The 23,672-nt window shown below is 39.5% G+C and overlaps 1 protein-coding gene across 2 annotated transcripts in view; it reads right to left on the bottom strand.

Moving 5' to 3' along the window:
- FOCAD (focadhesin) overlaps window positions 1-23,672 on the bottom strand; it is a 274,355-nt gene that overhangs the window by 210,282 nt on the left and 40,401 nt on the right. For both annotated transcript variants that reach the window (XR_012495704.2, XM_019750360.3), the window contains one exon: window positions 9,623-9,727. Coding sequence is in view for 1 of the 2 variants with exons in the window: in XM_019750360.3 (XP_019605919.3) it covers window positions 9,623-9,727 (105 nt within the window). In the remaining variant the exon portion in view is untranslated. The remainder of the gene's footprint in view (window positions 1-9,622; window positions 9,728-23,672) is intronic.

The raw sequence follows: 23,672 nt of genomic DNA, 5'->3' as shown, positions 1-23,672 counted from the left end.
CCACAAGGTTGCCGGGTTCGACTCCAGCAAGGGATGGTGGGCTGTGCCCCCTGCAACTAGAAAACGGCAACTGGACCTGAAGTTGAGCTGCGCCCTCCACAGCTAAGACTGAAAGGACCACAACTTGAAGCTGAACGGCACCCTCCACAATTAAGATTGAAAGGACCACAACTTGACTTGGAAAAAGGTCCTGGAAGTACACACTGTTCCCCAATAAAAGTCCTGTTCCCCTTCCCCAATAAAAAAAAAAAAAAAAAAAAAAATCTTTAAAAAAAAATGATAGATGGGTTGACCATACAATCACCCCGATCACTTGTAAAACTAAGAGTGGCAGACAAGCTATACAAGTTTTGAAAATCAAACACAAATGTGGAGTATTGTCATCATTATTGTTATTTATGTAAGCAGTGCCTACTTAGCATCATTAAAATCATTTTCTGTTATGCTGCCACGTCCGTATCTCAGAAAAAAAACTAGATGTGGAGAGGTGAGGTGAGACAATGGAGGGAAAACACTGAATTAAAAGTCAGGAGTTCTAAATTTACATTCTGGCTCTGCAGCAGATCATGTGATCGCAGGCAAGAGAATTAACCTCTCTTGGGCAAAGTTTCTTCATCTATAAAATGAGGAAATCGGACGAAATACCTTCTAGTGCTCAAGTCATATAACCCAAGCCCCTCATTAAAGCCCTAACCTTCTAAAGCACTGCTTCTAAAGCCCTAACCTTCTAAAGCACTGCTCAGAACTGGAGGTGGGACCAAATCCTATAAAAGCAGAAAGCAGGGAAGATGGCTGTCAACGATTAATAAGTCTATGTCAAGCTTAAATGGCTCTAAGGCCAATGTCAAATAAAATCTCAGACCTCAAAAAAGAGTTCTATTTTTATCTCAAAGAAATAAATTATCCTTTTTTTATTATTATTATTTCAGAAAGAAGTGCTGTGTCCAGAATGAGCCCACAGAAATTTTAAAATCAGAATTTCCTAACTCTTAAGACAGCCAATAGGTTCTGTATCCTTCTTAAAAAGAAAATAACACTGTTTCTAAAGATCAAAATCAATACCAACCTTGCAACCAGGTCACCCTTCGCTGGTCTTTAGTGTCTGTAATCTCTCCTTCACTGTGCATTGGTTTTTGGGGTTTTTTTTTCCCTACCAAAGATGATCCATTTGTTGTACATTCTTTGGCACTTCCCCATTTCATGATTTGTAAATGCTTTAATTGATATTTTAATAAAGCATTTCACATCGTACTTAGCACACAGAATACTCCATAAATGGGGTACTATTATGATTATCATGCAGGTAAGTTTGTATCTTAAACTAGAGCATAAGCAGCTTGAAAACTGGGCATATGTCTTATGTTTTTAAGTTTCCCTTTCAGTGCCAAATGCACATCTACAATAAATGTCTCTCACACACACACACACACACACACACACACACACACCACTTTCCACAAACCACCTTTTTCAACTCTTTGACCGGATCATGAAAAACCAAGTTATCAGAGTCCTGCTAGTACATTGTTTCAAAGTCCACACTGTTCAGAGAAAAAGAGCATGGGAAGCATGCAGAATTGGTACCTAATACTTCAGTGCTCCCCACCCTTTAATAATATTGTCAACAGCACAGAGCAATACATGCATCTTAACAGAATGGAGTGGGGGAAGGAATGAACGATCAATTCATGGTTCCACCAGACTAGCTCAGAGGCAGTGGTAAAATAAGGTATGTAACTAGATTCACCTTGAAGTACATCAATCTTAATAGAAAAGAGGAAGTAAAAAAAAAAAGAAATTAGTCTTGTGGTAGGAAAATCAAAAAGCAAAAGTTATGTGTAACCTCTAGGTCACCTCAACCTTTCTGCTACATCCCTGAATACAGGAAAGCTATGATTTGATTTACATCATAAATTCGGTGATAGACGCAGATTGGCTTTTCTGTGTGAGGAAACAATGCCTGCAGTCACCATGCATTTTCATGTATGCAGCTGTGACCCCGCTGCTTTCAGAAGCACAGCACAGCACTTACTACATCAAATATGCATTTTAAAAGCATTTCTCTACCTGCTCTGAATTTTGATTTGAAAGTGCTAGTTAGAAGCCAAAAAGGGACTTAAAAAGCTCTGCATATTTTAAGTTAAAAAAACGCATAATAAATTATTATGAAGATTCCATGATGAACATTACTATATAAAAAAAAATTGAACAATAATTGTAAATCATGACATACCCAATAGTGTTTTAAAACAAAAACATTTTTCTCCTTTCTACACGAGCTCCCAGAAACAGAAGAATTGGAGCAAAAGTAATTTTCATTTTGACATTTTCCACTAATTTTATTTTTTCTTTGGGTCTGTAAGGCCGATAGGGATAGTATAACATTTCTTCAAAAATAAACTTCCTGTTACAATGATTCTGCCCTCACACTGAGCGGAGCTTTTCCCAGGACCCCAATTTTGAGAGGCGGGGATTTAAGGCAAAGGTGTCTGCCCATGTCTGAAGTGTGGGACTATTTTAGGTACAAGGTGATGATGGGGGGAAACATACAAATACTTAGGGATTCAAAGCTCCTATTATTAAGTTACATGCCATGATTGAAGAAAAGAAAAAAAACTAGAGATAAAACAGGCGACTAAGGCAAAAATTATACCATTTTATGAACTTAAAGACATTTATCAGCAAATTACCATACCAACTGTAAATTAAACATCCACATTTAGAAAAACTTATAAAGCATTTCCTAGTTGCAATTACTAACTGGAAGACTGTACAATATACGTAGATTATTCTTTAGGTCTGATTCTAAATCCCAGTATAAGCCCCAGATGATTAGAATCATAAAATGGGAACAAGGACTTCCATGGGTGGGAAAGAGGAGAGAGAAAGAGGAAATGAAAATATAAGCAAAACATGCAATTCGACAGAAAAACTCCAACTGCAAAGAGACAGATGGTCCTTGGCAAGTACTATTGGCTATGCTTCCCTAACTATTGCCCTAGCTTCTTTCTTATCCTTAACTCTGCTGGGCTTTTTCAGAGGCACTGATACTTTCTTCTTACCCATCTTCTTTTTCCTGATTTTTCTACAAAGATGCCCATTCATCCATTAAAGCAAGAATTCACAAGCCCTCTGAAATCATATGTAAAATTTCAAGTACATATATATGTGTACATTTCCCAGGGGAAAGTCCAAAATTTTGTGAGATCAAATAAGGTCCTAACCAACCCCCTTCAAAAAAAGGTATCAGCAGATTAAAACTAAATATATCTAAGGGAATTGTTGCAGTTCAGCCTTGTTAAATTCCCATGTCTCCCCAAAAAACTATAATGTAAGCACCATTTCCAAAAAAAGAAAAAATTTATATATGATGTGTTCTGCCCAGAAACGGTGGCTCCCTAAGCATTAAAGTTTCTGTAATTTCATCAAAATAAAATATATTAATATATTCTACTGGTTCCAATCCCTTGGTTGTATAATATAGGTGATTGAATAGTAATGTCATGCTTACTTTATGGTAGATGTTTAGTTTTATTTACATCTTAGGGGATCCCTTTAGATAATATATTCATTATTGAAATGATCAGCACCCCCTCCCCCCCAAAAAAAGCAAAATGCTTACCTTGACCATAAAACTATATGAGAGTAGCTGATACTAAGAAAAAGCTAGTTATCAGAACTAAAACGGGGCTACAATTTGGTATCCACATCACAAACTGATCTTAGTGCACTTTGTGTCAGTATTTATCTTCACACTTATCTCTTGTTTTTCTGCTTGATGGCCCTAAGGGATGAATGCATTTGCTTGAAGAGATAAGTGAAAAAATCACTAGGAATTACACCCTTTAGGACACACATCTTTTAAGTTCTTAAAATCAACTCTCCATCTAAATAAACTACGGAACACTGCACAAATGGATGAACAAATACATAGAGAGTACATAACTTTCATCTACTCAGAGTGTAACTATCCATTACTATTGCTCTAATCACCCATTTCAGAGCACACCATCTGCCAAAAACATTTAATATTCCCTTATTTCAGAAAGTACAGCTTGATGTTGATCAGACCAAACCTTTCCACAAATAAGATTCTTAACATTTGATATTTGAGCATGTCAGCCACTGTCTGGCACATCAGAATGATGCACGAATTCTGGAACAACCAGTTACTTCATGAATTCACAGCTATTTCCTCACTTCAACTGAAGGAAGAGAGATCTTTAAAACACTGCCATAATATGAATATGCAAAGGAAAAATTAAAAGCAAAAGCACATGATAAAATTTCAGGGAGAAAAAATGGCATATTACAAAGCAAATGAGAAAATGACCCTCTAATAATTTACGAATCATATAAACGTAGTGTTTCTTCCTTGCACCCAAAACTGAATATCAGTTTTCTGCTGCACTTCCTGCATGACAGGTCAATATTCAAGAATGTTTAATTAGTTAAATACAAGTGTGTTACAGAAGAATGGAGTTCAAGCCAACCAAAAGAAAATTCTGACCAAACAGAAAGGGGAGGAAAAAAATAAGCCTAAACTAAAAGATATTTTAGTAGAGATTTAAAAAAAAAGTAATTAATATAGAAATCATTCACAGATAGAAAAGGCTTCTAAAGTTTTTGAAACCAGTTAAATGCCTAACCAAGAGGTCACAGACTTGTCACAGCCCCTGCCTGGATTGCATCCTGTGAGCCGATGTCCTTTGTCTGCCTACCCTGTATTTTTCAAAATCTAAGTTGTTTTCCAACATTTACTAGTCAGGAGACTTCATATAAAATGTTATTAATCCAGAAAAAGCTGAAGGTCTGGCCACCATGTTTTCCTCATTACAACAACTAGCCAGTAGTTCTCAACTCTCCCAGCACATCAGAAACCAACTAGGAAGCTGTGAGAAAATACCAAGGCCTGAGGCTGCCCCTCAGTCATTCTAGGTAGAGCCCAGGCATGTGAATATTTCAGAGTTCCTCAGGGGGCCCTAATGTGCAACCAGAGTTGAGACTCATGTTTTACACTTGTCATTTGTTCTTCATTTAATCACAGTAGTCAAATGTATTGCATTGTTCTTCCAGTTACCCCATCCTAAAAAGCACTTGGAGTTGAAGCCCTATTTAAATATCCCCATTTAATCTTGTTTAAGCCACAAAACTAAAGAAGGACTTGGTTATGCAATCTGAACTTCATTAGCTGTACACACTCTAACTTAGTGCATCTCAAAGCATGGTCAGTAGACCACCTGTACATCCAAATCTCTTATTAAAATGCAGGTTTCCAGGCATGTTCCACACATATGTACCAAACACTCTGAGGGTGAGCTGCTTATGCACTGTAAGCATTGAAAATCAGTGTTGGTTTCTAAGCGGTGCTGAGGGCTCCCTTCCTCTCCTGCTCCTACAACCATCACCAACTAACTGATTAGGAAGAACACTAATATGTCCGGACCATGGAATTATTTTATTGAACAGAGCAAGGAGGTTTAAATCTCTTACATTCTTTCACTTGTATTTGCACTTGGCTTGCTCTCATTAGATTGTTTTTCCTTTAGAATTGTTCTTGGGTTCTGCTCTTGGCCTCTCTATTGTCCATAGTGGACGTGGTAAGATGAACTTGGTGCCTTGGTGCTTAGAAACATGCAGACCTTTTGCTTCCCAAGTAGGAAAGAGAGGCAAGGAGACATGATTAAGCCATTCAAGAACCCTCTGGTCTATCCCCAAGGGGTTCCTTGCAGCTCATGTGTGATACCGTTAAGCTCCCAGGGGCTCAAGCAGTATTTCTCAAGTGTGAAATGAAAATAAGACTGGGTCTTATATTAATTTTTGCTCCAAAAGACACATTAGGGCTTATGTTCAGGGGATGTCATCCTGAAAAATCAAGCTAGAGCTTATTTTCCGGTTAGGTCCTATTTTCGGGGAAACACGGTATATCCATATCACTGAGCAGCCAGATAAACATGCTGATTCTGAATCTCACACAAAACCTACTGAATGAATGACAATCTCTGGCAAGTGGGCTTGAGAAGCTGTACTTTTAACAAGCTTCCCTGATAGTTCTTATGCACAGGAAGTTTGAGAAACTCTGAGGTCCAGGTTCAACAAAGAGAATACCCTCTCTAAGCTCCTTCAGGAAATTCACAGGAACCAAGGGAAGCCATTAGCTAACATTTCAGGTCCTCCCTTTTCCCTCTCTTTTCACTCCCGTACTGGCATGAGTTATGCGATTCAGTACAGACTCAGTTAAAATGACCACATATTCTGATTTACTATAACTGAAATTAGTCAATGCTTAAAACAAAAAAAGTGAGAAACACTTAAACCCCAACTGTCTACTAGTGGAGTCCTTAATATTCTAAAAATACAGATTAGTTTCACGCCCAGAAAGCTTACAATGATGTTTCATACTACTTCCATTTTAAATTGATCCTACAGCATAACCAGGGCCCACCTCTCAGTGGAGTTCTTATATCCTTTTCATGCTTTCAAACACAGCTAGCTCATCAGTTGCCTCTCCAAAGCTGGGTGATATTGCTAACCAACATGTGGCAAAGAAGGCTCTAAAACAGCGTGACAATTTTATGCTTGACTCAGGTAATCATAGCTCTCTTGAGAGAATCTGCTCTTCAGGCTCACCTCTCCCGTTTCTGCCATCCACAGTCCCCCCAGAGGAACTTAAGGCTCTTATACACTCGATTACACTCTACTGATTTATAGTGCCAAACAGCCATTCACATAAGGGCTCTCCATAAACATTACTGGATTATGCCAACTCAGGTGATTGATTCTGGACCTCTTAATGTGCACCAATCTAAAGACAAACCTTATGTTGCCAATATGATTTCAGCTCCTCAAACTAGGCTCCTATCCACACCCAGCACCTATTATCTTTTGAAAACAAGACCCCACTTAGAAGACCGCACTACAGGAGAATATAAATTGCAAGTAGGAAAACAAGAGAAACATGACAGAGGACTGAAGATCTCACACACGCAGTGAGGACAATCAGTATGAAAATGGGAGTAACTCTAATTCATTTGCATGATAGAAAAATTTCCTTTCACCATCTCCTAAACCAGGACTTCTTAAACTTGAAAATGCCTCTGAATTACCTGGAAAATCATACTCAAATGCGGGCTCTGATTCTGGTGGTCTGAGACGGGGTCCGAGGTTCTGCACTCCTCAAAAACTCCCAGGCACTGCTGATGCTGCTCACAGGTCAGCTACTTATAGTGTGGGCGCTGCAGGGGGTGGGGGTGGTGGGAGGTGGGTTGGGCAACAGAATCAGCAACACCTGGGAGCTTGTCAGAGAAGACTGGAGCCCACCCTAGACCTAAGGAAAGAGAATCTGCCCTTCAACAAGGTCCCAAGTGATTAGAATGCATATTAGAGAGCAGCTCACGAACCATCTTGTACTCACTGTGAATGAGAAACACCTGGGACCATTTTAAAACTACAAATGACTGGGCCTCACAGCAAAGATTCTGATTCAGTTGATCGGGGTGTATTTGATTGTTCCTAGGTTCCAAATCCAGGTGGTTCTAAGGAGCAGGGTTGAGAACCACTAAATTAAAAACACCCCACAGGGTAGAGGAAAATATGGAGCAACCACTAATGAGTGAGGAATTTCTTTTTGGAATGATGAAAATGTTCTAGAACTGATTATCGTGATGGTTGCATAAATCTATGAATAACTAAAAACCATGGGAAGTATATACTTTAAATGGGTCAATCGTGGTGTATGAATTACATGTCAATGAAGCTGTTACATAAAAAAATAAAAACTTCAATAGCTTTCCTATTTTAAAATAAATAAGTAACCCCCACTGAACAACAATGAAATGAAATTATTTTCCATCCTGGAACTTTGGCCCAAGACTTTGAACTTCTTTTACAAAAGAGAAAAGAAAACAAAATATAGATGTTTATGTGACTCATCTAGAAATATTAAGATCTGTTCCTCTACTCCTTAGGTTCAATTCTGGTCAAGGTAATGCATGCAGGAGAAACCTAAAATGAAACCTTGTATCTCAGGGGGCACCACTATGTTAAAAAAAGAAAAAGCATTATCAATTTGGAAAAGTTTACCCTGTATGCCCCAAGTTTCCACAGAGTTTTCAAATAGCAGATAATTTTTATTTTGCTTCCCCTATTTAAAAATAAATTAATGAGTTAACAAATACACTAATGAGTTAATTAATTGTACCACATTCTTCCAACTATTCTGTATGTTTGAAAACATTCAAAAAACACGTGAAGAAAAAAATATATAAAATGCAAATCTAACCTTGTTAAGAAAAACTGGCTTAAGGGAAAAAGTCCAAGATGACAGAACAGAAAAAATATATAGTTGACATATAACTGTGTAAATTTAAGGAGTACAACATTCATACACATTGTATGAATACATTTCACCCACAAAATAAATAATAATCTCGTAAGTGCTCTATTGTCGTGGGTATTGAGTCATGGCAGGAAAAAGAAGGGGCTGTTAAGGGGGAAGTCATCAATAAAGAAATATTGGAAGTGCTGAGAGGTTAAAAAGACCCCCAATTTTTAACATATCTAAAAAAAGAAAAAGAAAAAAATTGGCTTAAGAAACTTTCGCTAACATACTCACAAAAATAAAACAGATCATAAATAGCACTAAAATTTCAGGAAATATCATTGTAATATATGAGACACCGTATACTTATTCTCAAAAGAAAAGCAATATAAATATACGTAAGTAATAGGCACCACTCGGCATTTTGGACAAACTCTCTCACAGCTTCTGATTGTGGTGGTGTCTCAAAACTGCAGGTGCTGTAGGCTCAAGCCAGCGAGGGTTCACAAGGATCTGATTTACTTTCCCTGTTGAATTGCCACAGCCCACATAAGCCATTTTCCCCCATGAACCAGCTCCCTTGTTAATGGCCCCTGTTCTCATTTTTTGAAGCAGGCACATTCTGATGCATCACGGAACAGAGTTCCTAGGACAATCCACATTGGTTACACGGCATCCTCTGCGGTCCTCTGCTTACTAGGTGGGAGCTCTTAAGAAATGGCTTTCTGGGACCTTCAAGGCAATGGTTAAGGGCACCTTCACAAATAAGTATGATGCCTTCCCTTGTCCAAACTCCCCCAGAAAAACCAATGCATTTCACTATAATAGTTGCTGTGTGTATTTTCTTTCTAAAATAATTCTACCATGTTACATTCTATACTGTGTTTCCCCGAAAATAAGACCTAGCCGGACCATCAGCTCGGATGCGTCTTTTGGAGTAAACATTAATACAAGACCCGGTTTTATTTTACTATAACATAAGACCCAGTCTTATTTTACTCCAAAAGACGCATCCGAGCTGATGGTCCGGCTAGGTCTTATTTTCAGGGAAACACGGTAGATGACAAAGAAAAGGCAAATTGATGCTCCTAACTACTGACCTTGCCCTGGGTAATAACCGTTGACTACTCTCCTATTATTTTCACGGTGAGGAAGTTTACCCTCCTGCTTTAAGTACATTTGCTCAATCTCTGTTGAACTAAACAACTGTCCCTTAATGGATTAGCATGTCCATAAGCATGTCTTAGTTAATAATTCATGCAATAAATAACATATTTTTTAAAGAAAGGAGAAAATGCTTACCTAATACTATATATATCCTGAACATTCTTCTCCCCAGCTTGTCCTTCCTTCAGAGCTTGCATTTGTAATAATTTCATAATGGCTTTTATCAATCCCTGTGTATTCCTGTGAAAAAAATATAACAATATGTTAAATGTTATAAAAATACAGTAAGTATTCTAACGAGGGGCTTAATCCTACCATTTTTATGTAATTGAATACTTGCCACCCACATTGAACAGTAGCCACCCACAAGCACCCAGCTCATCCTACAGCACAGCCAAGAAGAGGCCAACACGCAGACAGCTCCCACCCAACACATTTAAAGGAGAAGTAGAGCCGAAGAATCAAACCACCAACCCATCAATCACCTCCCTACACACACTCAGGGGGAAATCAATCAGGAAAAAACAAATATTAGCCCATATAACTGCAGGCAATGACCATGCCTGTTACTCATACCGAGTAATCAAGTCCTTCCATTTATAAATATTAGCAGACCATGAATTATTATTCCAGACATACGAATAACCAGACATATGAAATGAATCAGCCATTCAAAAAAGTGGGCCAAGGGACCAATCAGAACAAATAACCCCCATTAAAATAAAGTAAATGGGAGTGGGGAATAGAACTTTATTTTTTTTTATTCCTCTAAGAGGAATAAGGAATAACAGGATAATATATCAAAAAGAAGAATAGCCTACCCTTCTTGTTTTATATTTTCCTTGTTATTAATTTTTAATTGTGAAATGGGTTTTTTCCCCAGCTTTAGGCTTTACTGAGGTAAAACTGACAAATACAGTTATATTTTAAATGTAATATATGTACTATACATTGTGAAATGATCGCCATAATCAAGTTAATTAATATATCCATGGCCTCATATGGCTACTTTTTTTTTTTTTAACTGCAATAGCCAAGAGAGAACCACAGTAACGCGAGTGAAGTAGGATTTTTGCCCCTCTCTCTCTCTCTAGCTCTGCCTCTACCCAATTGTGGGGCAGGAAGAAGACGGGATACAGCAGGAAGGAGAGCAAAGGGGTATCAATGGTCGGCCTCCCCCCATTACAGGTTCCCAGTCAATCCACATTCTCCCAATTTATGGTAATATCTATTTCTACTTCTTTAGTGATGTTCTATTTTAATTTAATACTTTTGGAATATATTTGGGTACATAGTTAAATAACTGTGGTATCACTTATTGATTTTTTTTGGTGAGAATATTTAAGTTCTTCTCTCAGCATATTGCAAGTGTATAACACAATATTGTTAACTAGAGTCAGCATGTTGTACATTACATCCTCAGAACTTGCATCTTATAATTGGAAGTTTTTGCCCTTTGGCCAACCTCTTCCCGTTTCCTCCACCCCCAGCATCCACCCACCCTCTGGCAACCACCATTCGACTCTCAGTTTTATGAGTTTGACTTTTTTTTTTTTTTTTTTTTTTTTCAGATTCCACACGTAAGTGATACCATACAGTATTTGTCTTTCTCTTTCTGGCTTATTTCACTTAACATAATGTCCTCCAGATTCATCCATGTTGTCACAAATTACCCTGCCCTTTTTAAATAAGGATCTCCCTGGGAACTAGAAAGAAATATTAGAAATTTAAAAAAAAAAAGAAAGAAAGAAAGAAAAGATATTTGTTAAATGAAAAAAAGTAATTATAGTTTAATCTTGGTTGTTAATATTTAGAAGCACCTATTGTAAGCTAAGTACTCTCCTAAGTGCTTACCATGTATTATGTCATTTACTATCCAGAATATAGTAGGTTACAAATCACTGTTAACCTTATTTTGGAGCTATGGTGCAATTATGTGAGGTGTTATAGAGTGTACTAATTTTTGACATTTAAAGTTTTCCAACTGCCAAAAGATTTGGCACTGCTGTCCAATATGGTAGCCAATTGCCACATGTGGCTACTGAGCACTTATAATGTGGCTAATCCAAATTGAGATGTGCTATAAGTATAAAATACACGCTGGATTTAAAAGACAGTACACAAAGAAGAATATAAAATATCATATATAATGTTTTATATTGATTACATATTGAAATAATATTTTTGATATATGGGGTTAATATAAAACACATTGTTAAAATTAATATCACCTGTTTCTTCTTACTTTTCAATGTGGCTACTAGAAAATTTTGAATTATCTATGTGACTCACATTATATTTCCATTTCCCAGCACTGCTGGAGACACTCATATGGTTTAGTTCCTAAGCAGATTCTTTGGTGAACCTTGAGGTTTCCCTTGCAGTTGAAGCATTTTCCATAATCTTTAGGTCAGTACGTTTTCTCTTTCATATGCATCTTCTTATCACCATGCAATGTGCACTTCTGAATCTTTTGTGACAGGTATCATATGTGTACGGTTTTTCTCCTGTGTGGATTCTCTGGTGAATGCAGAGGTCTCAACACGGCATGAAGCCTTTCCCCTAAGAGTCTCTCTCCTCTGTGTGTTCTCTGGTGGATGTCAAACTGAGATTTAGCTTTTCTCACATTCCCTGTATTATTACTGTGTCAATTCCATGGTACTTTATTTTGACCAACAATATGGCCAGTTTATCCCACTATGATTCAATAAAAATTAAAAAGTAAATTTTTAAAAAAATTGGAATGAACTGTAGTTGTTTTAGGAAGATCTGATTTCATGGTATCTCTTTGAGCCCTTTTTAGGAATAGAGGTATTGCCTTGTGTTCTTCCTTTGGGACGGCTCACATTCTTCTGACAACCTTCTGTACTGACAGAGTTTCTACAATCATCCTCTAAAAGCTTAGGAAAAAGATATCTCAACATCCAAACTTTTAATATAAATTCCTTTTTTGCAATTCTTTACACCCATTCACTTTTACAGAATCAAAACCATTCTGCAGCTGAAGATCCTGAACTTTAAGAAATGGTATCTTCCATTATATCCTCCAGCTCTTCACAACCCTTCACTCTTTCTTTTACAAAGACCTAGAGATTCTTCCACACAGAGGTCATAATTGTTCCATCACCAATTTATCAAGAACCAACTCCTGGGTATTAACAACTGGATTCAGTCACAGAGGGCAGAGCCTGCAGAGGATTCTCAGAGCTTCAGTACAATCTGATTCCTCAAATATATACATTTCCTAAAGCTAATTCACCAAGCCTCAGACTTGCAGTCTGTCTTTTGGAAAGTTAGTTCCTCAAGATGATACAAACCCCTATGACTCTGACCCAGGCCTGTGCATAGATTTAGTACAAGACCATGAAATCACAGGTCTGTAGCTGTACTCAGCAGATAAATTCTCATCATCATTGAATGAGTAAGCAGTTCCCAGATTGCAGTATCTGACAGACTTATCATAGGAGGCTGACTCTGGTTTGCAGTGGTAAGAGGGTCATGACGTGTTCAGAGGCATCCTTGTCTTGTAACCTTCAATGTTGACGCAGTTAGAAGCCAGCTCCAACATCTGACTTACGTTAAAATGAGTCCATTCATACACAGCTGGAGAAAGTCCAGGCCCCACCTAGTAACTACATAAGGCCACTCCCTGGGTCTAATGATTAGTTTAAATGGTACTCATTTTTAGACGATCAGTGTTAATTGAATTTCTGAGTGAATTTCTTCCAAGACGTATGGATTCATTAAGTATGGGCAGACCTCAGAGATATTGCGGGTCAGGTTCCAGACCACCCCAAAAAGCGAGTACTGCAATAAAGCGAGTTGTAATCTTTTTGCTGGTGGAGGGTCTTGCCTTCAATTTGTAGAAAAAAAAACAAAACACATTTGTAAAGCACAATAAAATGAAGTATGCCTGTAATCCATTTTTTACACACAAAACAATATTGGTTTTCTTTATCTAATGGTTTGTCATATGACTAGAATTTTAGGGAGGCAGATATCAGACCTATAATTTTTAACCAACATGAGTCACTCACCCATTCATGAAATCAGTGGAATCCCAGAGAAAAGCACACAAGTCATATTTGTATTGAATTCCAGAGATTTTATAAAACCACTGAGGCTGACAAATGAGCTCATATTTTTAACCTTTTAAGTTAGGTCTTGCTTAGTTTTATTTGTGGATCCAGATTTTACTGTGGGAATAACTGAGTCCTTACTGTATTTTAAGTGAGTGTAACATAAATAAAATACAATTTTCAAAAGATATGACATCAATCAAATCATATATACTAGCAGATCCATTCAAATAGTAACACATTTGCCTTAAATTCAATTGAATAACTATTTAAATTATTTAAATATTTCAAGTGAGTTGAAAGGGATGGTTTCAGATTTTTATATAAATCCTTGCTTTGATTCTAATTAGCTAGGGAATGTTGGGCAAACCACTTAATATTTAACTCCTAGAAGTGTCAATATCCTCATCTGTGCAATCTAGAATCATGGTAATAAGCCCAACTCTTGTGTTGTTCTAAAGAATAAAGAAAAGTATGTCAGCAAAGTAGCTGGTTGTTTTTTGTTTTGTTTTTTTCAAAAAGTTGTGATAATCTAATATGTGTAACTATACCATAAACACTGTTGTGTTTTTTACTTTGTACAAACACCAACATCAGAGTTGATTAATGATGAAGCCTGGGATGTGCCTAAAGCTATAAACCCACCTGAACTCCTAGTATTTTCCATCTCTCCTCACAAAATCCTCTTTTTCTTGTTTTCAAGCCATTGTTACTCTGCACCTGTGATCTGCTCTTACAAAACCAAATATTTGTATTGAATCTAGCTGATTGCCAAAAGAGGTTAAAATAGTTTGAATAGTGCTGAAAATCAAAATAATGAATTAGAAGAAAATATAACCACTAAAGATGCAAAAATCAAAAACAGGATAGAAGAAAATTTGACTGGACTTAGCTCTTCAAATTGAAAGGGCTACCAAGTACTAGACAAGATACGTGAAAAAAATTAACTGCTGACATTTCTCAAATCCAAAGACAAAAATAAAATCCTATGAACTCTTAGATTTTATGAAATAAAATGTGTAAAATAAAGACTATAAGACTGATATCATTTCTAATTTGGCATCAGAATTCTCATCCACAACACTGAACGAAGCAATATATGTAGAATTATAAGGGAAAGGTTTATATAACTTAACAAATCTAAACCTACCCCCCAAAAAATCTGAGAGAAATATATGAAGACAAAACAAATACTTTCAGGAATAACACTTTGAAAATTTCTTAAAGTCCTCCAGTTAAAAGATAATGCATGATGAGATATACTAAAACCCAATGAGTTGTACACTTTGAAAGGGTCATTTTATAATATGTGAATTATATCTCAATAAGGCTTTTATTATATTTTTTAAAGGTAAGGCATAAGAAAGAATTGAAAAAGGGGAAAGATATAGACTACAAAGAACTTTGGTCACAATGAATACCACAAGAACTCACAATCAAGTGTAACATTTTTCCAATGTGGCTATAAAGATTAAAACAATTGCTAAAAGAGAATTTGAAGGGGAAATGTAAAAAAGATAATCTGTAACTAAAATTCCAGATATGTTTAGCAAAGGTAGTAGGGAAGATTTTCAGGGGACAGAAGACAAAAAATTAATATAGGAGATAGTCTGAGAAGAAACATTTATAACATATATGACAGAGAAAGGATTCATATCCATAAAATAAGAAAAGCAACAAAATAAGGCAAATCATATAATAGAAGCATGAACAGAGAATATCGATATGCAAATAACAGAAGAATAAAATTCATAATATCCAGTGTTGATGAGTGAATAGGGAAATAAGCACTTTATGTTGAGCGTACATTGGGTAAGGCTTTATGGAGAGCAATTTAGCAGTATATCCATAAAAATTTTTAATGCACATACCCTTTTGCCCATAAATTCCACTTCTAAAAACTCATAAAAAAAAAAAAACCTTACGTATACCCAAAAGAAGATATTACACTGTATTTTTATCTTATAAAATGGAAGAAAAACTACATATTTATTAATAGAGTTAAAATATGATAGATCCATATTATAGAATACTCTGTGGCCATTAATAAGGAGGCAAACAGATCTAAGGAAAAACATCCAACACATATTAAGTGGGGGAAAAGCAAGTTTTAGAACAATGCACATGAATAAAATATTCAATTTTAAAACTCTCGGAATGTATGCACTTATAAATACTTTTTTATAGGTCTAGAAAGAGGGCTCCAATTTCACTGGAATTAGCTGATCCCTGACCCCACATGCCCGGATTTGATTTCAGATCACCCTAGCCTTCTCTAGATTCCAGAGAGAACCAAGACCAAGATCTGCAGGAACCTCTGCGACACTCGACTAACCCTAAGCCTTTCTAGCACTGCTAATTCCTAGTTTTCACCAGGGTCCAATGAGAAGGTGAATTTTTTAAAAAGAAGAAAAGAAAGAGAAGGTAATATAAAACAGTTTTATTGCTTACTACTTTCACTATTTACAGGTGCCATTGTGTGAGTTTTCAAAGTATGCACTACTTTTATGTTTTTGTTACTGAAAAGGGGAAAAAATTATAATCGCAAGGTGAGGAAGAACTCTCCAAATACAAATAGAAGATTAAAACTGATCTCCTAGATAGGTAGTATGAACATAAATTTAAATAAACAATGAAATAACCACAGTGTCTTTTATTAAAACCTGTCTTCAGCCACAGTTTAGCACAGACACAAAAACATGTTAATTTGAGAAAGTAGACTTCTGAAGAACGTTTTTAGGAACTGGATTTAGCCCTCAGACAAATGAGCTGCCTCGGTTTGAGGTACACAGATACATAGAAGAGTTATTTAACAAATCAAAGACTTTAATCAAGGCAGAAAAGATCTGATTAGATACGTATTATAACTGTCATAGTATAATGTGTTCAGGGGGTATCATTACAAACGAAAAAAAAGAAAGACAAAAGCATATCTTGCTGCCTACTAGATATTCTCACGTCAGTGTCTAGATTGTGCTTCAAATTCAGCATGTCCAAAACAAAACTCATGCTTTTCCTACACACCTGGTCTACTTGTTAGGCAAGCCAGAAATCAAGGAGTCACTGTTGACATATCCCCTTCAGTCACCCTCAGATTCAATCCACCTCAAATGCTTCACCCCCTAAATATCTCACACATCCTTTTATTTCCTTCCATCTCTAGTGCAAGCAATCATCATCCCTCTCCTGAACGACAGCAACAACCACCTAAGCTGTAACCACTCTATTTGCCTACCGTAAACCGAACACTTTTAATGTTATCTTTTTATTGGAGCCGGAGTGGACTACCTGAAACCACTGGTACCCGCTAAATAAACACTTCAATAGATTCCCTCTGTATTCAGAATAAAGACCCAAACCCTCAAAAGTAGCCATCATGGCCTGCGTTGTCTGGCCCGTACCTACGTCCCCAGCTTCATCTCAAACCACCCTCCCCTTGCTCTTGGCATCTTTCGGGCCTACCTACTAGCGCCTTCCCTCCCTCCACAGGGACATGACACATGCTATTTTCTATAACTGGAAAGTTCCACCCTCCCTTATTTGCCTAGATAAGTTCTACTCATTCCTCAGAATCATCTTAGGTGTTACTTCATCAGGAAAGCTTTCCTTGACCTCCATTATGAGGTCAAACCCCCGTATTAAAGGGACTCCCAGCACAGTGTGCTTGTCTGAATGCAGTTTAATACGTAATTATGCAACTATGATTCTGGCAGTCTCTCCCTTAAACCAAAAGGATCATGAGTGTAATGACTATGTCTGCTTTCCTCACCATCATATCACAGCATGTAGCACAGGCACATTATTCAATAAATATGTTTAATCACCAGATGGATAGAAGAATGGAAGACAGCTAAGGTACTGTCATACGTGGCTACAGAGCTGACCTCTGAAGGTATTTTCTAGCTTTATAATTACATGATTTTACATATGCACATAAAATTATAGTATCTGATATCTTTATTATTAAAATTTGCTAGTTTATTACTAAACAGATATAAATGGCATTACTAGTTGTGGTTATAGGCCTTTCACTTTAGGGATTACACATTTAGCAAATGAGGGAATTGTAAATACTAGGAAGATAAAATTAATATGATACTCTTTATATTATCAAGCAATGTAATAATCCTGTTGGGAGAAGAGAGGCGGGTGTTTTTTTTGTTGGAGTTTTTTTTTCAATACATCCTAATCCATGTACTTACAACATTAAAACCAACGTAAGACTCCTGACAGAACAAGTAAAATAAAAGATAAATATTCAGCATGGTAAATAGAGATTTCACTACCGTTAAATTTACCACAATGAAAATTAACTCTGAAGAGAGTCTTAGGAACATTAGATGGATCCTGTCACTTCATATCAGAGCAGCTGCAAGAAGTCCCCTTTGGAAGATGCTATTTTCTTTCATTCCCTTCCCTCTTAATTAATTTGTTGTATATGAAAACCATTAAGCAATTGGACTTCTTAAACTTAAATTTCTCTCTCTCTCTCTCTCTCTCTCTCTCTCTCTCTCTCTCTCTCTCTCTCCATCCATCTATCTGTCGGGAATGTATCAATTCTATGTGGAAAAAAATTCAGATATAGGAGGCACAGAAATGTAATTTCAAAACATCCCTGAAAGTTTAGTACTGTTTTTATACAAACACATCATACTTATTTTCATTCTTTTGATATATTTTTTCCTATAATTCAGATATAAAATTCAGTTAGTTCAGGATTTCTCACACACAAAGGATGTGAAGGGCTCCAACGAGGTTCAAATGCTGACATGTGGACTTTTAATTACTGGAGACGTTTTCCAAAACACCTCGACCTTTAAAAGGCGCAGGCATTGGCTTTTGGAGTCTTGGCTTATTAAACTCCACAATTGCTTATCTACGCAAGATATCTCATGATTGTGCATCAGTAACACTATCTTTAAAGCAAAAGGCAGAAACTAAATGTCTTGTGACCATTGTTATTATTTAAGTTACCATTGTTTTGTACTTAACTAGCTACATTACTAGCTACTGTCTGTCTGTCTGCTTGCCTGCCTGCCTGCCTGCCTATCTATCTCGTTCTCTTTCTCAAGCTGCTTCTAAAGAGAGGGTCCAAAACAGACTCAAAAATAGTGAAAAGATAAAGTCTCAAAAAATCATTTAAAAAAGAGAAAAGACTAAAGTACATCAATTGTTTTTAAATCCACACCCTTGTTATAATTCATAAAAAAAAAATCTAATTGGTCAACACCAAAGGATGTTAAATAAAACTGAGTACATTGAAGTTTAGTAAATAAAGAGAAAGGATCAGGTATATACCTTGCCTTTCCTACACAAACTCTACTATTGGGTAAGCAAACAGTAGATATGGGGGGGGGGGCCTCTCTTTATAGCAGTATTTCAGGTAATAGTGAAGAAAAAAATGAGAGAACTAGAATGTCACCATTTTGAGACTCCTAATGAATTAATGGATCAAGCCATTGAGCATCCACAGCTAACATCACCAAAAAAGAAAACAATCAGATATTATGTATCTCCTGATGGAAGAACACATTACCACCTCTGAAGAAGTCTTCCCTCCCCCTCTCACCCCCTCTTACCCCCCACAACAAAAATTTAACTTAAATCTTGTCATATTTCTAGAAGCAAACTTTCCATGTACAGGAAATACAGAAAAATAAACCAACGCACATGGGGATGTAATCAGCAAAATCCACACTGTGGAAATCACTGCAAACAACCAAGTTTCTTCTACAAACTGTAAGAAAGAGAAAAACAGAGACAGAGACAGAGTTGGATAGATGTGAGGGGGACATCCTATAGATTAAAAATGATATAAAACATAACACCCAATTCTTATTTGGATGGTCACTCAAAAAAATGTAAAAAAAAATTTTATGAGGTAATTAGAAATCTGAAGATTGACTGGACATTTTAAAAAATTATGTGTGTACACACACATATATCTAGGCATAATAATGAATTACTGTTATATTTTTTAAAAAGAGATATATACTTACATATCATATAAGAAATTATACAATACCTGGGATTTGCTCCAAAAGAATATGGGCAGAATGGAAGTGGGTGGGATTATGGAGGGAGCAGGGCTAGCCATGGGTTAATGGTTGGTGGGCTAAGTGATAGGAGCATGAGAGTTCTTAACACTATTATATTTACTTTTGAAATTCTCCATAAAAAGTTTTTAAAATCATAGTAAGTGTTCCTCTTTGTAATACACATATATTTTCAAAATTTCCTTGGTTATTTTTGTGAGTGTTATACTCCAAGCTATTGATTCCTTCCTTTACTTCCCTTCCCCTGGCAACCAAGGCAGTGGTTGTTTCTATCATTATTGCTGTTTGGATAGATAATTTATAGTTTCAAATATATTCCAGAGGAGGATGATAACGATGATAGAAAACATGGTGGCATCTTGCCATCACAGTAAAACAATTAGCTTTGACAGTAACTCGCCATCTATTCAATCTCTCCTCCCTCTATTTCTGTCAGAGCAACACAGATCTATCAGTCACTCATACTTAAGCACAACTATACTTAAGCTAGAGCTGAGCTGAGAGGCTGAGAAATTCCTATTTCCCAAGGCATGGCTTTCCCCCCAAGTTCAGGCCCAGTGCAGAAGACTCCTCGGGAATAGTGTCCCAGTCTCTTCTCTGTTTTGAAAATGACCACTCCTTCCCCATTCATGTGGTAACTATATAAGGGATCCTAGCACACATATGTTCACACAATAAAGATACAGCCTGTGGGGACAGAGCCCCAGAGAGTAGTTTACAGGCTCTCGGCCTCACGTGAAGGGGTACTGGCTCGGGTGGTGAATGGCTGTTGGCTGTGGCTGATTGGCCATTGGCTGTGGCCAGTTAGCCAATTGGCCGCTGGTATAACTGCTGCGACTACGGAGGACTGCCGAGGATTGCCGAGGAGCCGAGCAGAGCCGAAGAGAGTGGAAGAGGAGAGCCGAGAGAGAGGAACAGAGGAGAGAGTGGAGAAGAGTCGTCGGTCGGTCGGTTGGCGGAATAGCGGACGGCAGGTCGGCATCCGGTGGGCCCAGCCTCCAGTGAGACCGTGGTGGTATGGCTCCCCTACCTATGGCTCAGTGGGTGTTCCTTGTTGGCCTCACCGTATCCTGCGTTCTTATGTGGGGAGCGGGACCAGAGACCCCGCAGGCCGCCCCGCACGACAAATGGCGCAGCGAGCAGGGTCTCCCGCATGACAAATGGCGCAGCGAGCAGGGTATGGTGCCGGCCAAAACCTACCGAAGCATGGTGGAGCGGTTTGTGTGTGTGAGAGCCCAGCTTCGGAACGCCCATGAGGAGCGACACCGGGAACGGGAGGCGCGGTCTGCCTGGGAGACTCAAGCCTCCAGCTGGCACATCACCCTCTTGGCCATGGACAGCATTGCGTTCATTTTGGTAATCTGCTGCGGCCTTAAGCTCCGAGGGTTGTGGACATCTTACACCGAGGCCTCCACCCACTCAGACACCTGGCACGGTGAGCAGGATTCCGACCAGGTAGGAATGGCGTCTGACTCTGGGCAGGAGGACGTGTGGCCCCCACACAGTATATGGTGTTCGGTGGCCACTGTTCTCAGGAGTTGGACCCCCAAGGAGGGGTGGGAGGACATGGACGGCTCTCCGGCCAGTGTGGAGAGGGCTCTGCAGGCTCTGGCTGAGCGGTTGCCGGAGGAGGAGAAGGCTACAGCCGGCCGCGTGGGCTGGATGTTCCTCAAGGCCTTGAGTCTCAACACGGAAAATGGGCTTAATGAAGTGGCCCGGGTGCCGAACCAGGTGTCCCGGTTGGAAGCGCTGGAAGCCCGGGTCCGCCTGTTAGAACAGGGGCCCCAAGGTGGAGACTCTGAGGCAAAGGCGGAGGAAGCAAGTGGAGACAATGTAGCTCCCAACCCCCAAGCCCGGCCAATCTTTAAGCAAAGGGTAAAATGTGAGCAACCTTTGGGCCCTGGGGGCGTTGCTGCCGGCAACCCAGCTGTGACTGAGTTCACAACCTACACCCCTTACACTCCCACTGAGTTGCAGGAGCTAGGGAGGCAGTACAGACAGCGCCCTGGAGAGCCAGTCTCAGCTTGGCTATTACGTTTATGGGATGAGGGAGCAGACAGCATTCTCTGCTCCCCAGGTGAGATGGAAAAGCTAGCCTTCGTGACAGTGCATCCGTCCCTGCGACAAAGGTTACAAAACTGCCATAGATTGGCCAATAACCAGGGCAACCATTCTCTAATGCAGTGGCTCACTGCTGCAGTACACACAGTATGGGAACAGGCTGGCGAGCTGCGAGACACTGTGAGTCAATGGCAGTCATATACAGAACTTACGCAAATAATCCGTGAAATGGGTATGAGACATGCTATTTTTAACCTCAACATGCAGGACCCAGATGACGAGCTTTTTACTGCCAGCATGAGAGATCTGGTTTTGGACACTGCACCTGCGAGTGCTTTTGGATCCTTGGTTGCTATTCTTACACCGTATGTAGGGCGACGGATCCATGAAGTTACAACTGCCATGGCCACCCTAGGGGATGTTGAAAGCCGGAGGTGAAGGAAGTTAAGACAGGAGGTCCGCACAGTTGAAACCTGGAAGCCCAAACCAAAGGTAAAGGGGCGAGGTCGCGGGCCTCAGAGAGTAACACACGCACAGATGTGGCGTGATCTCGTGGCAGCAGGGGTCGATAGGAAGAAAATAGACCGACAACCCAACGCACTCCTGCTTGAACTTTGGAAACAGTTGCGTCCGGAACAACAATTCCGGAGAAGCATAAAGGAGGAGTCTGGGAAAGCGCGACCTGTGTCCCTCCAGGACTTCATGCAGCCGCTTGAGGCTGACCCCTTGCCGCTTGATTAGGGGTGGGGCCAAGGTACCCAGTCAGAGGGGACGAGCAGGGACCTGAGGCCCCACGTGGAACTGTCCATACATTGGTCCCCTTCGAATGTACAGAGGGTTTTGGCTCTAGTTGACACTGGCACCGACTGCAGTCTCATTTATGGGAACCCAGAACTGTTCCCTGGACCAGCAATCTGCATTGATGGCTACGGGGGAAAAACTGTGACTGTGAAAGCCGTTTCCTTACCACTAGGTATAGGAAGGCTTCCTCCTCGTACCTACAAGGTTTATGTCTCCCCCGTTCCAGAATATATTCTAGGGGTGGACGTGCTACATGGCCTCAGCTTACAGACATCGGTAGGAGAGTTCCGTCTCCGGATCCGGGTGGTGAAAGCGGTGACACACGGGCATGCTCACCACCCTCCTCAAGTGTTGCCACAGCCCTGGCGCGTGGTTACAGTGCGACAGTACCGCCTGCCAGGAGGGCAGGAGGAGATTGGTCATACAATATTGGAATTGGAGAAGGCACATATTGTGAGGCCAAGGCACAGTCCCTTTAACTCCCCAGTATGGCTTGTCAAGAAGCCAGATGGGACCTGGCGAATGACTGTGGACTATAGGGAGTTAAATAAGGTGACGCCAGCCTTGCACGCTGCAGTGCCTTCATGATTTAATGGATCGTCTGACTGTCCGCCTGGGGACATATCACTATGTAGTGGACTTGGCCAATGCTTTTTTCTCCATTGACATTGCACCCGAGTGTCAAGAGCAGTTTGCTTTTACGTGGGATGGGCGGCAGTGGACTTTCCATGTCCTTCCGCAAGGATACTTGCACAGCCCCACTATCTGCCACGGGCTTGTGGCCCAGGACTTGGCACAGTGGGATCACCCATCCTCTGTGGCCTTGTTTCATTATGTTGATGACATTCTGTTAACCTCAGATTCTCTTTCTGATTTAGAGCTAGCAGCTCCCTCTCTTCTCCGCCACCTGAAGTCACGCGGCTGGGCGGTGAATGAGGAAAAGGTCCAAGGCCCTGGCTTATCCATCAAGTTTTTGGGTGTTGTGTGGTCGGGTGTCAGTAGGCTAATACGGCACAGGGACCCTCGTGGAAGACGCTTGTCGCGTAGATTGTGAGGCGAGACCCTGTAGGGGTGGAGTGTGGGGACAGAGCCCCAGAGAGTAGTTTACAGGCTCTCGGCCTCACGTGAAGGGGTACTGGCTTGGGTGGTGAATGGCTGTCGGCTGTGGCTGATTGGCCGTCGGCTGTG

This window comes from Rhinolophus sinicus, chromosome 16, assembly GCF_057876585.1.
Source record: "Rhinolophus sinicus isolate RSI-liver-muscle chromosome 16, RSI-T2T, whole genome shotgun sequence".
NCBI lineage: Eukaryota > Metazoa > Chordata > Mammalia > Chiroptera > Rhinolophidae > Rhinolophus > Rhinolophus sinicus.
This window is presented reverse-complemented; position numbering and strand designations above follow the sequence as displayed.